Source organism: Thermobia domestica, chromosome 1 (genome assembly GCF_964235325.1).
Source record: "Thermobia domestica chromosome 1, izTheDome1.hap1.1, whole genome shotgun sequence".
NCBI classification, from domain to species: domain Eukaryota; kingdom Metazoa; phylum Arthropoda; class Insecta; order Zygentoma; family Lepismatidae; genus Thermobia; species Thermobia domestica.
Window position 1 is genome coordinate 24469308 of NC_137454.1, and position 15543 is coordinate 24484850.

A 15543-nucleotide genomic window follows, 5' to 3' on the forward strand; every position below is an offset into this window, starting at 1 on the left:
CAATGATTGATCATCGTCTGCTGAGAAATCAACTTTCAGCGTTACGACGTTGTGGCGTGAATCAATGATTGTCAATATTTGGTAAAAATTCAACTTTCAGTGTTACGATATGATGACGAGGTTTACGCCTTACTTAAAACGTAAAACACGTTATAGCAACAACAAATTCGTAACATTAACAAAGAGCTATAAGTAATATTTTGCTGTGTCCATTTGATTCGAATGTTAGCATAAAAAGCAAATCAACATAAAAAAATCTAACATTCGTTAGCAGTTGGTATGTCATATTTCTTCAGCGAATATTTTATCACATTCTGAATTTTAAAGAATCGATCAAGGACCTTATACGAAACTCCAATCGTCTATATAAGAATATATGAAATTAGTAATCCGAAGGGAAATGTTATGAGGGGGATCACTTGTACATGCGGAACTAAGTACATATACAACCCATTTATGACATGTAAATTTGGGAAAAAGGATACTGTGGAGCAGTGGTAGAACATTCACCTGTGGTACCACAATTTGTGCATCAATCTAGTGAGCTTGTATTCCACTATTTACAAAATCCGCAAAAAATGCTAAATCTTTCTACAGGCAAATCGAAAGCAGATAGATGAGTTGTGATAACGGTATCACATACAAAATCGTACTGTCTAGTTCACTACGTTTCTGCTTTTCGAGTATTTTTATTTGTTTTGAAGATATTACAGAAAAACTCTAAAATTAGCGGTAGTTTAATTTTGCTGTAATGAAGACCCTTAACGGTACTAAAGGATATCAGCTCCACCCGGAATATATGGCTGCATATTCTTAAATATTAAATGTTTTTACGCTATATATCCACTTCACCTATCACTTTCTTCATAAAGGAACAGCTTCCATCTCTATTAATGAACGCTATTCTACTCCAAGTTTTCAATTATAAAGCTGTGTTTCCCTGTTGTATATCTTATACATAAGTGCCATCCCAGAGTCCCGAATTTGCAGATGACATAGCTCTTATCGCCTGTTGCACGTCGATACAAGCAATCTGTAGTGACCCATTGCATGCAACACTAATTCTTTACCTGATGTAGTTAATCAATAGCTAAAAAAAATACAAGCCTTAGATATCCAATTAACGAAGATTCGAATCAGTATCATGACACCCGAACGCTCGAATCGCATATGACGACATTCATCAGTATACGATGTAAAAGCTTGGCCTATCTCTGGTGCAACGGCTTCCTCATTCGATTCCAGGTCAACTGAGTTTGCATTGGATAGCAACATTTCTGTGGATATTCTCAGTGTTCTCTCATTTCCTCCCACACTCACATTTCACTAATTCTTTCATAATCATTCACTTCCATTAGGGTATAACCGAGGGACGTAAAGTTAGTATTTTCTTTAATTTCATTTTCGAATTTTAGGTCCACGGAATACAGATATGTTGAAGCTCTAATGTAAAATATTTGAATCGAAATTCACATGGAAATTACATATTCTCAAGTTTAAAGAAAAAGTAAGCAATAGAGTCGTTTAGCTGGATTTGAATAGTTTACTGAAACTAATTGGGATTTAAAACCAGACACTGATGTGACCTTTGTCCACATCTGATATATGCCCATTTACTAGGATAAGATAAGGTGAGGTAAGGTTGCTAGCTCTGAAATATAAAACTACCTACAGCCCATCAAAAATTGTGCCATCAGTTCAGAGGTATAGGTACACAAAGTTCTAAACATAAGAAAAATGCTATTGTAAATTCACTAATGGGGACAATAAAGTACACAACGAAAGAAATCAGAAACTATACTTAACATTCAAAATTTTATTATATTTTCGCTAACTGTAATGTATTCTTTATACCATCTTATAAATTCTGAAACCAGATTATCAATAATCGTATTTTGGATCTCGAATTATATATTTTAGCCTGTCAGAAAGGAATGAAAGTTATTAAATAAATTTCCCTTGGATATCTTACTACCAATATTTTAGTTTTTATTTGATACTATGATGTAAAAATTCAAATAGTCATGAATGCGACCTTTAAGGAATCTGTACCATCCATTATACTTATTCAAAATTGTAACATTACTTCCTGCCCTGATAGTAAAATACTAGTTAGTTAGGAACCATGGCCAGTGCAGGTATTCACTTTTATAATATATTCCAAATTGCACATCATCATGCTATAAGATTTTCACCACATTAAACTTTATGGTCCAGGTAGTTCGTTATATGTTCACACACATTTTCCACATATTACACGTTATCTCGAGTCATGAATTGCTATGTGAACAATAAGTGCTCGGAAAACAACGGTCGACAATGTCTATGAGTGTCGAAGCTACTAAATTTTAATATAATTCTTTGCAGCATATTATATTAAACTTTACTACTTCACACTTGACGAGTGTCGTCCCCATCACGTCTTTCAGTCTTACAGTCCAAGTGTCCTTAACTCACGACATATTCATCGTTTCTAGTATTAATGCTTCCACCGTACTGTAATTCTGAACAACGTTCACTTGCTCGATTTTGAAGGAAACTATTGTAATATCCTATACGTGGTTTATACGTATTTGCAAACTCTATCACGTGCTTCTTGTTTGTAAAGATAACCACGTGCTCTCTTATTACAACTACAATGGAGCAAGCAGACAACAGGAATCCTCATATCAAGTAATGTAACAGAAGAGGAACATTAGCGGCATTACCGTCCACAAGAGGGAATAAAACACCACATAGGTCTAAGTTCTCCTTCGACATGAGTTTCGGTTGGTCAAATCCTCTCTTTTAGCTTGTCTGGAGCTCTGAGAGTTCTAACCCCCATCAGGAAGTCGCGGTCGGAAAGAGGGATTGCCACCGTCGACGGGGGGTGGGGGGCGGAGGCAGCCGGCACCCGTCCGCAGCGGCACGACGATCTACTTGTTCCAAGTTGCCGAGGCGGCAAGGGGTCGAAAATCGTAAAATAAAATGCCCTTTACCGACTGTTGCCGACCGTCAGAGTCGGCAAAACAGTCGGAAAGGCCTCTTTCCGACCCTCTGCTGACTCTTTATGCCGGTCTCTTTTTGACGGCGGGGACAGCACATTTCCTGTGCATTTACGATTGTTTGCCGACTGCCAAGCAAGGCAACTTTCCGACGGCGGCGTCGACGCATTTAATGCTCATTTCCGGCTGTTTGCCGACTGCTCGGCAAGACAAATATTCGTCGCGGTCGAAAATCGCGCGGAAAGACGTCGGTGTCCGGCGCCGGCAATCAGACCGCGGCATCTGGTCGGCATGGACAAATTGTCCGACTGTAGGCGTCAGGATCCTGATGGGAACCTAACCCAAGTTTCTTAGCTTGCCTGGAGCTCTGAGGCCTCCTGTCCACTGATTGCCTGGAGCATTTGTGGGAACTCAACTCCTCTCTTAACTTGCTTGGAGGTCTACGGGACACCAACCTCTATTTATCCAAAATACGCAGGGAACTTTCTTCGGATTACTCTTATAATGGCCTTTCTTGTTATGCTGTAGCCCTATATGACAGGAATTTTATAATAAAAAGGTTATGGGAGAAAACCAAATCCCGTTTGTTAATTCGTTCTACCTGCTATCTTATCAAGGTAATTTCACACTAGACTTCAATTATATCAATGTATTTTTTGTGCATGTTATCTTCATGACTTATTCAAAACAATATATACACGGTATTGTTTGAATTTACAATTCATAAACCAATAAAAACTGCTAACTTTTATTCTCAAAGAAAATTTGAGAAATTCTCAGAAAGACCTATAAATAATAGGACTTTTCTAACCGACTACGTTTTATAAGGTGCCTTCTTCCATATATATATAATACGGGTAGGAAAATTTTTGTCCACGAGCTTTCACATCGAGAATGGCCTGAAACAAGGAGATGCGTTGTCGTGTCGTTATTATTATTCAACTTTGTTTTGAAGTACGCTAGAAGGAAAATCAAAGATAGCAACCAGGGCCTAGAGTTGAATGGTATTCACCAGGTTATGGCGTATGCTCATGATGTAAACTTAATAGGTGATGACAGAAGAACAATACAAAGAAATACAGAGGTCTTATTAAACGCTTGGAGGGACATGGGTTTAGAAGTAAATGCAGAGAAAACTAAATACATGGAAGTTTGTCGCGAATACATTTGATAAAGCGGATACTTTCAAATATCTAGGATCAATATTGACGATATTAACTAGGATTAAATGTTGACTAAAAGCAGGAAATTCGTGTTATTATTCAGTTCAAAATCTCTTGTTGTCGCGAATTCTGTCGAGGAATTTGAAGCTTAAAATATACAAAACGATAATCACGCCTATTGTACTGTATGGTTGCAAAACATGGTCACTTACTCTGAGGGAAGAACGTAGACAAAGTATTTGAGAACAAGATCCTGAGACGAATATTCGGACCCAAGAGAAATGGGAATGAGGAATGGCGGAAACTTCATAACGAGGACCTATATAATTTATACGGTTTACGCAACATTGTTAGGGTCATTAAGTCTAGGAGGCTCACGTGGGCAGGTCATATAGCCAGGATGGAAGAAAGTAGAAACGCTTTCAAAGTCTCAACAGGAAGATCAATCGGAAAACGACCATTAAGAAGACCTAGGGGCCGATGGGAGGACAATATTAAGATGGATCTCGCAGAAATAGGAGTACAATGTAAAAACTAGATCCAGTTGGCTAAGGATAGAAGTCAGTGGAAAGTTTTTGTGAACTCGGCATTGAACCACCGTCTTCCATAGGCCAGACAGTCAGTCAGTCATGATTTAGAAGGGCCAGTTTCAGAAATGAAACAACAAAATCGCGTTATCAGTTTCGGAAATGAAACAACAGAAACGCGTTATCAGTTTGAGAAAAACTGTGAAACACTCTGTTCGATGTTTTTTTTTTTTTTAAATCTCTCCAACTGAATCTTTGACTTTAAATGCGGTCATGAATGCTTGGAAAGAAAACCTTGGTAGTAGTCAAATTGTAATAAATAAATAAATAAAATTTTTGTTTCCACTTCAATTGCTATTAAAACCAGTGGCTTGGGTGCAAGAAGTCTTGAATTCATTAGGGAGGTAGGAAGACGAATTTCTTTCGTTTTTGGCGAATTCAGGTCTACATCTTTTCTAAGACAGCGCATAGCTGTTTCTATCCGACGTGGTAACGTCTCGTCGATCCTTGGTACTTTACCTTCTGGAAAGGAACTGAATGAGCTGTTCGTTCTCTAATAGGAATATAAATTTAATTTAATTGATGCATTTTGAAAACTTGTGGTAGCAGAGTGCAGAGTGTTTTCCATTATGTAATTATTGTGGTTCAATTTTAATTTTTACGTTGTTATAGATTTATTACATCCAAAAACCTAATCGTGAAGAGTACAAAATTCCCACATCGCGACGTTCATAAATACACTTGGACATCACCAGACGGAAAAATACATAATCAAATTGATCACGTTTTAGTAGATAGAAGAAGGCAATCTAGCATAATTGATGTCCAGTCGTTTAGAGGGGCTGATTGTGACACTGACCATTACCTGGTAGCAGCGATAATACGAGAGAGATTATCGTTGAATAAAGGTAATATTCATTGTCCGAAAACGGAGAGATTTAATTTAAAGAAATTAGAAGAGAGCCAGGTAAGAGAGGAATACCAGATTGAAGTTTCGAATAGATTCTCGGTTTTAGAAGACTCGCGGAAATACGTAGGAACAAACCATGATTCTACCAGGAATGCCTTAATCTAGCAGAGAAGAGAAAACAGGCAAAATTACACTGGCTATAAAATCCGAATGAAATAATTACACAAAATTTCGCAGATATTAGGCGGGAAACTTCCAAAACTTTTAGAACAAAGAAACGCGATTTTTTGAAAGCTAAAATTAAGGAACTTGAAGATAGTAGTAAAAATAAAAACATCCGGGACATGTATAAGGGGATCAGCGAATTTAAGAAAGGCTATCAACCTCGTGCTTATATATTAAATAAACCTGACGGTATAGTTCTCACTGATACGGATAGCATCTTAAATAGATGGAAAGATTTCTTTGACGATTTGCTTAACACGCAACCAAAAATTAGTGTGCGTGGAGAAAAGGAGATATGCACTGCATAACCGTAGATTCCAGAACCCACCCAAATAGAAGTAGGAACCGCTATAAAGAAATTAAAGAAACACAAATCTCCGGGTGTAGATGAAATTCCGGCTGAGTTAATTTTAAGAGGAGGCGAAAAGTTGTAGAACAAGATACACAAACTCATTCTCCTTATCTGGAACAAGGACAAATTGCCACAAGAGTGGAAAGAATCAATCATTGTTGCAATTCACAAGAAAGGCGACAAAACTGACTCTAATAATTATCGAGGCATTTCTCTTCTGTCAACATCCTATAAAATCCTTTCAAATATTCTATTAGCAAGATTGACCCCATACGCAGATGAAATTATTGGAGATTATCAGTGCGAATTTAGACGAAACCGATCAATTATCGACCAAATATTTACCATTCGCCAAATAATCGAAAAAAAGTGGCAATACAATACCCCGGTACGTCAATTATTTATTGATTTTAGAAAGGCGTATGACTCAGTTAGGAAAGAAACACTATACAATGTTTTTGCAGAACTTGGAATACTGAGAAAGCTAATTAGATTAATTGAGATATGTTTAAATGAATCCCAAAGTAAAGTCCGGGTAGGAAAATTTTTGTCCACGAGTTTCACGTCGAAAATGGTCTGAAACAAGGAGTTGCGTTGTCGCTATTATTATTTAACTTTGTTCTGGAATGCGCTATAAGGAAAATCAAAGATAGCAACCAGGGCCTAGAGTTGAACGGTATTCACCAGGTTATGGCATATGCTGATGATGTAAATTTAATAGGGGATGATAGGAGAAAAATACAAAGAAATGCAGAAGTTTTATTAAACGCTTTCAGGGACATGGGTTTAGGAGTAAATGCAGAGAAAACTAAATACATGAAAGTGCGTCGGGACCGTAATACAGCAAATTATGGATGCGTTAAAATATTAAATAATACTTTTGATAAAGTGGATAGTTTCAAATACCTGAGACGAATGTTCTGTCCCAAGAGGAAAGGGAATGGGGAATGGCGGAAACTTCATAACGAGGAATTACATAATTTATATGGTTTACCCAACATTGTTAGGGTCTTCAAATCTAGGAGGCTTAGGTGGGCGGGTCATGTAACTAGAATGGAAGAAAGTAGGAACGCTTTCAAAGTCTTGACTGGAAGACCAATCGGAAAACGACCATTAGGAAGACCTAGGCGCAGATAGGAGGACAATATTAAGATGGATCTCGCAGATATTGAAATACAAAGTAGAAACTGGATGCTGTTAGATAAGGATAGAAGTCAGTGGAGAACTTTTGTGAATGCGGCATTGAACCTCGGCGTTCCATAGGCCATAGAGTTAGTTAGTTAGTTAGTTATAGATTTATTCTATATGTATTCTTGATAATTATTCCTTTCCGTATATTTTTAAATCAAAATTTGTCTATTGTTCTGTATGTGTGTGTTTGTTACATTTAAAATTAATATTCGCAAAGAAAAAATAAAAATAAAATAAAATAAAAATGCATGATTGACAATGCAAGATGCCGAATTTACATTTTGTCTGAATTGCTGGGCGTTCAAGATAATGAGCGGTTACTTGCGAATTGACTGTCATGAGCATTCACCTTATTTTTCTGTGGGGCCATGAGCACCATAGATGATGATTATGTTTGATATCACAAATTACTAACTTATCCAAGTTCTTGAGCATCATATATGATACTCATTGTCACAAATTACTATGAAAAACCATGAGCATCACATATGGTGCTCGGCTCCCATTGGTACATTTTCGGGAGGAAAAATATCACGACAAAAATGTGATATAACTATCCATAATCGAGCCAAAGGTAAGAAAAAATTTATGGCCTCCTGGGATCAGTACCCTCAAATCACTTTGGCAGTCAACCTGTTAACAATCTACGAAGCAATATTTGCAAGGTGTGTATCGTAATTAGTGACACCAATTATAATGAAAATTTATGAGCAAAACTTGGACAGACAAATCCCACTTTGATATTTTGTTCGTCAATAGGGCTATATATTACAAACCAGGAATAGAACAACAATTAAAACAATGTAAATATCACGATATCGACCTCCAAAGAAGGCCAAATATATTAAATACAGTGCAAAGATCTTAACTTTAATTTTTGTTTAAAAGAATTTTCGATGTATCTTCCTAATTGAATTTAGTCCAGTTACTGTAACTACTCGTATTATGGAAGACTTATTATTATTATTATTATTATTATTATTATTATTATTATTATTATTATTATTATTATTACGGATGGATATTTCACTCGTATTAACTAAGTAAGAAATACACAAGAAATGACTACCAAAAAAACTAACTCATCAACCATCAATACAATGCACAACTCCATGTACTGTTGTTTGCTGATTAAAATCGATGAACTAAGATTTGATGTCACACTTAGTGATGGGCAGTGGGAATATTCGCGGTGGGAAGGAAAACAGAAAAAAGGGAATATTCCCGGTTTTTTTTCCTGGAAGGAATTTATCTCCACTTCTTTACTTTATGTTCCAAATTATAAGAACCATGTGTCTAATTACTTTATTTTCATTTATTATTATTTACTTCTAGGTTTTAAATAATTTGGAGATTAAAAAAATAAAATTCTTTGACAGTACTTTAAATAACTAATATTATGATATTTAAGGTTCCATTTCCATTTGCACTAAAAAGTAGCAAAGTACTAATTTAAAAATGATGAAAAGGAACTAGTTTGTAAGGCAAAGTAGACATTATGTAGAAATAGAGATGAAGTACTATCAATACACCCCAAACCATCGTTAGTAATAGACGTCGGTCTGTCTCCTGGCTCTGATTCAAATTTCTGAAAAGGTGCTCAGACTTCTCTTACATGTGAATTAACGCATGAAATTTCGAGAAATAGGTAGCAAGAAAGGTCGTGTGTTACAATGGTACGTGCTAAATTATAAAACTAGGTTAGTATCTTGCAAATATTGTGAACATAAATATGTATGCACAAATGTGTCTTCTCAGACATGGTGAGACATATGTCTTCTGACAGTTACCCAACCTAATTTGCTTATAACATATAAAAATTTAATATGTTTATAATATCAATAGTAGGGTCAAGTTTAGAAAATCCACTTACATATAAATTTTTAGCGGTGTAAAAGTATGTGGACTTACTATACCATTTTTCCACATATTTAGTTGCATAGAACATATTGTAAGTAAATATACATTTATGCGTATTCTCTAAATATAATAAAATATTAATAAAATAACATAATGCCGTTCAGATTATACATTTTGAAGAATCTTCTGGACATAACAGTAATAATGTACGGTGATAAGAAACGAATTTACTTTTGAAATCATAGTAACATAATTCAATTTTCTTTGTGTTTGTATATAAATTCTCGGAATATTCCCATCTTTGGGAATCTTCCCTGGAATTTTCCCAGGAAATAATTCCGAAAAATATATTTCCGGGAATTTACCCATCACTAGTCACACCCATGCTACTTATCTGATTTGGCTGGATTGGATTTCCATTCTTCTCAATGCCGAAAATATTCCTTAGGGAACTGATTTTCATCAGCTGAAAATCTCACACAATCACTTGTAGAGTACTTACTAATTTGGAGAAATCTGACTTTCGTGATGGCATAAAGTGCTTTGAATATCATTGGTTGAAGTGTGTTAGTGTGAGGGAAGTAGAGATACATTCTCATGGTTTGAATTTACTTTCCAGAACTTTTCAAACTACCTAGTATATTCATGAAATATGTATATAAGATAAAGCATTGCCATACCCTATGTTCGCAAAAGTGATAATTTCATTGTCTGTTGGGTTAGGAGAATCCAGTTCATGCAGCAACTCAAAATCAGTCCATGTGTCATAGGAAGTTACTGGACGAGCTTGAAGAAGATAAATTCTGTCCTGAAACAAAATTAAATTTAATGTAATTACATAGTAATTTACTTTTGGAGAACAGAGATTGGGACTCATATTTTAAAAAAGATATTGCAGACTATGTTCATTATGGATCATGCAAACCAACGTACCTTATAAGTTATGAAAACCGTAACATATAAACCTTGTGCATTATAACTAATGTAAACCTATGGTCATTATAATTCATGTAAATCGATGTTCATTATAAGTGATGTAATCTATAATGAGTTTAAGTCATATATACCCATTTTAGGTGTTGTGAACCTATGCTCATGTAAATCGTGTAAATACGCTCATTTTATGTTGTGTAAACCGATGCTCACTTTGAGTCATGTAAACCTTTGTGCACATTAAGTCATATAAATCTGTTTGTTATAATTCATGTAAATCGTTCATGAAAAGTCAAGTGAACCAGAATATTCAAGAAGTTTTATGCTATGTAAACATTTTGAAAAACTGACCTGAAAAACACGACCGGATTTAGGGGGTGCGGTGCTCGTACACACACACACACACACACATACACACACACACACACACACACACACACACACACACATATATATATATATATATATATATATATATATATATGTACCAGGGTGTCGGTAACTCCTTGGGTCAAATTTATACGGGTGATAAAGGGGTTCAATATAGGTATTTGTAGATAGAAAACCGAAGGTCGAAAACTGCTAGTTCAAGCGTCACGCCATCTTGAACTTACAGCAATTTGTGGTAACACGTACGACGTTTCATAAGAACTGTGTTTATGAAGTCGATGTAACTTTCTTTATTGTGTATAACACTCCATCTGATTATGTAAGGTTTAATACAAACATGCTATTGTTGCACTGTACGTACATAAAACTCACAGTAACTGTACAAAGTGACGAGTATCAACCTCGACGCACGTAGCACAACGCCTAACGAAATTTTGCTTTACTCGCTCAAATATTCCCGGCGTTTCTTGCACAATTAAGCAGGCAGCTAGAACTCTTGCAAGCAAGTCTTTTTCAGATTCTACTGGCGATTCATACATCAAGGACCTTCCTTCCTTCGTGATGTACTGCTGGAACTAGGGAGAATGTACTTCTAGATGTCCACGCGAGAATGTGGGTGCAACATGACAATGCACCTTCCTACTTCGATGTGCATGTTCACCGTTATTTGAATACAATCTTTCCTATTTGTTGGATTGAAAGAGAATGTCCCATCCGATGGCCAGCACACTCCCAGGATCTTATTCCTCTCAACTTTTTTTTTTTTTTTTTAAATTTGAGATCACATCAAGTCCTTGGTGTATGAATCGCAGTAGAATCCGGAGAGGACTTGCTTGCAAGAGTAATAGCCGCCTGCTTGATTGTGAAAGAAACGCCGGGGATCTTTGAGCGGATGAGGCAAAATTTCTTTAGGCGTTGTGCTACGTGAATCGACGTTGGTAGTCGCCACCTTGTACAGTTACTGTGAGTTTTTGGTACTTACAGTGCAGTAGTAGACTGTTCGTACTAAACCTTACGTACTGAGATGTAGTGTTATAGACAAACTACACCCTTGTTTGTGAAAGAGACAACCTATATCCTTGTCTGACTTCTCTTCCAATCTCCACACTATTGCTTTCTCCTTCATTCGAGCACAACTTCACTCGTTGTTCTATGTACAGGTTGCGAATGAGTCGTCGATCTCTTCAGTTGACTCCGATTTCTTTAAGTATTTTCAGAAGTTTCGTCCAATTGACCAGTCGAAAGCTTTTCGCCAGTTGAAGAAGCACAAACACAACTCTTCCTTTACATCAAGAATTCTTACTGATATAATTCTCATCAATCCAATAGCATCTCTGGTGTATTTTCCTTTCCAGAATCCAAATTGATCTTCTTCTAACCTCTCATCTATCTTCCTTTCCACCCGCCTGTTCACTGTGCGTGCAATAATCTTTCCAGTGTGGGAAATCAGGCTAATGGTTCTGTGACCGGCACTTGTTTGCTTGCTTCTTCTTCGGCAATGCGATCATTGTAACATCAAGAAAATCATTTACCATTCTCCACTCAGGTAAATCTCGTTAATAAGTGAAGTCAGTACTTTCCTTGCGTTGTCTCCTAATCCCTTGAGCAAATCTATTGGTATGTTATGTCCAGGGGTGTTCTTTGTGGTTTGATATCACAGCAATTAAGTAGTTACGAAATCTGATTATAATTTCTGAGAGATGTGCTTATGACAGGGATAAGTAGAAGTCAATTAATATTAAAGACAATAGAAGGATTCTGGTGTAATTATAAAGAAAATTAATTTATCAATCAGCTATATGTAGGCTATCCTTCAGAAAACTGGAAATTTTCTACTTATCTCTTACTGTTCACCTTAAGAAACAGTTCTGTTAGTGTAGAGAACTCAGCATAATAGTTGCTTCGTAATTAATTCACCCGATGAGGTGGAAAGATTAGAAAGAAAGAAAGACATATAATTAATTGTCTTTGTATTCTCATAATGTAAGTTTATTGCGGCTATAACTCGACAAGTTTCAAACCAAGATGCGCAGATCGCTACGGAGCACTTCGTATTCCGCCATCCTCCCCACTACTCTTCCATCCACTGGTCTGGCTTTGAAAGTTCCAGTGATACTAACTCAGCAAACTTATGTTACAACAAATATCACCTGCTAAAATAAATATTACCATGTAGCGTTAGAATACCGACTCGTAATTCTCATATCAGTGGTCCATTTCATTTAATCCCGCTTTTGAAAATGCGTTGCGGTGGTAGCTCTTCGTATTCTACGGTAGTATATTCACGTATGTTCGTTATTATGCTTTATAACGAAGAGAAACCAAAAGGCGAATGACTTAATTTTCTAGATGCCACATTAAAGACTGACCTGACAGCCGAGCCTACTAGAACATTACGATACTGAACCAAAGGCGAATACAGAACGGGGGCGCATCTTTCTGAAAGGGAAATATTTCTGTCTTACTTCAATTAGACGAGTTGACAAAAGTATTTTTGTCAATATAAGACAACAAATAAGCTGCTTTCAGTCTATTGTTAGTACAAACTGTCTCAAGTGTTATAATATTTAACATTTTGCGCCCCCATCCTTCTCAGTAAGAATGAATAATTATTCTCCTTCCAAGGCTGAAGATACTTGTGCAAAAAAAAAAAAAAAAAAAAAAAAAAAAAAAAAACTATAACAATGATAATTAGTAGAGAAAACTTTGTTCAACGATTTCTTTTATTTCAGCTAGTTCCTCTTCCAGAAGTGCTTATCAAAATATTTGGCACAGTTACAATTAAAATATTTGATTTAATCATCACCCTAGGTATACGATCGAGACGAGACGAGACATAATTTTTACGAAAAGATTCGAGACGATACAAAATTCTTGCAATAGAAACATACATTTTTCGAGACGAGATATCACTTTTACAAAATAGTTTCGAGTCGAGACAACTTCAAAATTTGTGTCGTGCGCATCACTAATCAATTCAGTAAAAATATAAATTTAAGTTTATTATTCTATAAAGCAGGGTGTTCACGGTGGATAAATGTGTAAGCTCGTCGTCTTGTAATCAAGGCATCCCAGGTTCGATGGGGATACGAGTGGTTCGGATCTCACTTTAAACTGTAGACCTCGTCTTTAGGACGTCATTTTCATCTCATGGAAGGCAATAGCAAACCACCATGGGTTAACCTTTCACAGGGAGCTGCTGCAGGTCAAAGACCTGCCTTCAGGCAGAACACGTCATCATAATCATCATTCTGTATAGGCCTATATAAAGATGTTTCCTTCTAACCATAGCTCTGTAATAATAAAATGGAGTGAAATATTCAGTTTAACATCCCACGATTATACATCGAGGCTAAGGGGGACGGTGTGATGAGGAATGAGTGAAATGGTGGAATGAAGAAAGTGAGAGTAAACAGGAGAACCCCGAGAAAACCCACGCACACGGTGTTTGTCCACCACAAAGCCCACTTGGCGCGAACTGGGATCGACCCAGGGACCCCACGCACCAAAGGTGAACGCTCTTCCACTGAGCCACCACGGCCCCTTGTAGCTCTGTCATAATTGGGAATGTTTAAAGTCCGAATCTTACTTTTTTTAGTAGGTAAGCAACCTCTTTTAATATTCTTTTAATATTCAAAGAGAAAATATTAAAATGCATTAACAATTTAAAACAGTCAATATACAGCATTTACACTCAAATGTCGTAGAAAATCCTCAGACCATTCCGCTCCCTGCAGATTGCAACACTGCAAAACATCATTGTCGCGGAGAAGGGAGTGGGGAAATGTAGGATTAGGTGCGCAACAGCTAGGCTGCAGCGTTCTGTTTACAAACTTGTTCACTTATAAACCAGGGTGTCGTCTGCTCTAAATTAATTAGTCACATATGATTAACTTAATCAACTACTGTGTGCTAATAAGAGATTCTGAATACACTTCTGATAACCATGCTTTAGTCAAACCTTTAGTATGGCTCTAATCATACATTAAAACAACTCTGCATAAGGCCCGGTCAGTTTAATACTATTAATACGGATGGTATATCAAGTCTTATTTATTGAATATCCCATTATGTTTACCGGTATTAGAATTGTATGTAAGTAAGGAAAGAAGAAGAAGAAAAATAGAAAGAAACAAACCTTGACAAGGGCCCACTCGATATCTCTTGAATTACCAAACATGGTTTCCATCAACACTCCAATTTCACCAAGTCTAAGAGCATCTTCTGACGTCAAAGATAGCAGACTTCCATCGACCTGGTCCACAGTCTCAGTTTTTGTACCACCTTCATCTGTGGAAAATAAGATGACGAGGTGAATCAAGTACAATATTACTAGGTAAGGAAGAGAGTTTTAGTTGTATTATTCCAATAATTTTAATAATAATAAAAATAAAGTATAGGTATACAAATGAGGAAGACATTTAACTAGGTTATGTCCCCTCGGTTATTTTGCCGATATTTTCAAGACCGTACCAATAGGTCCCTTATTTTCTCTGAAACTAAAACTAGAGATTTTGTCCTGTTTCCACTAATCCGAAGATTTTCGCATCCCAGTAAAGTTAAATCATTGAGCCAATGACCAACTGTGAGGCAACCACGACATTTTTCTTTTTGAAGGGAGGAGAAACGGAATTTTCAGTACAATTACGTAAGTTTGAACATGTTTGGAGAAGATTAAGTTAGAAAATCTGGGACAAAAGATCCCAGCTCGCGCCAAGTGAACTTTTTGGTGGACAAACACCGTGTGCATGCGTTTCTTCGGGGTTCTCCGTTTCCTCCCACTTTCTTCATTTCACCATTTCATTCATTTCTCATCATTATTATCTCCTTTAGCCTAGCAGGCATAACTGTGGGATGTAAAACTTAAAGATTTCATTTCTGCGAGAAAAGTTTGCTAAAAGGATAATAATAATAATAATAATAATAATAATAATAATAATAATAATAATAATAATAATAATAATAATAGGAATCTGAAACTATTTTTTTCAACTCGTATAGTATTTAT

At 36.3% G+C, this 15543-nt stretch overlaps 1 protein-coding gene across 1 annotated transcript in view; it reads right to left on the reverse strand.

Moving 5' to 3' along the window:
* LOC145683816 (rifampicin phosphotransferase-like) overlaps nucleotides 1-15543 on the reverse strand; it is a 204744-nt gene that overhangs the window by 121264 nt on the left and 67937 nt on the right. The window contains exons 16-17 of the mRNA XM_081755413.1: nucleotides 14674-14825; nucleotides 9893-10020 (exon numbers count right to left, since the gene is read on the reverse strand). Of these exons, the coding sequence (XP_081611539.1) occupies nucleotides 9893-10020; nucleotides 14674-14825 (280 nt within the window). The remainder of the gene's footprint in view (nucleotides 1-9892; nucleotides 10021-14673; nucleotides 14826-15543) is intronic.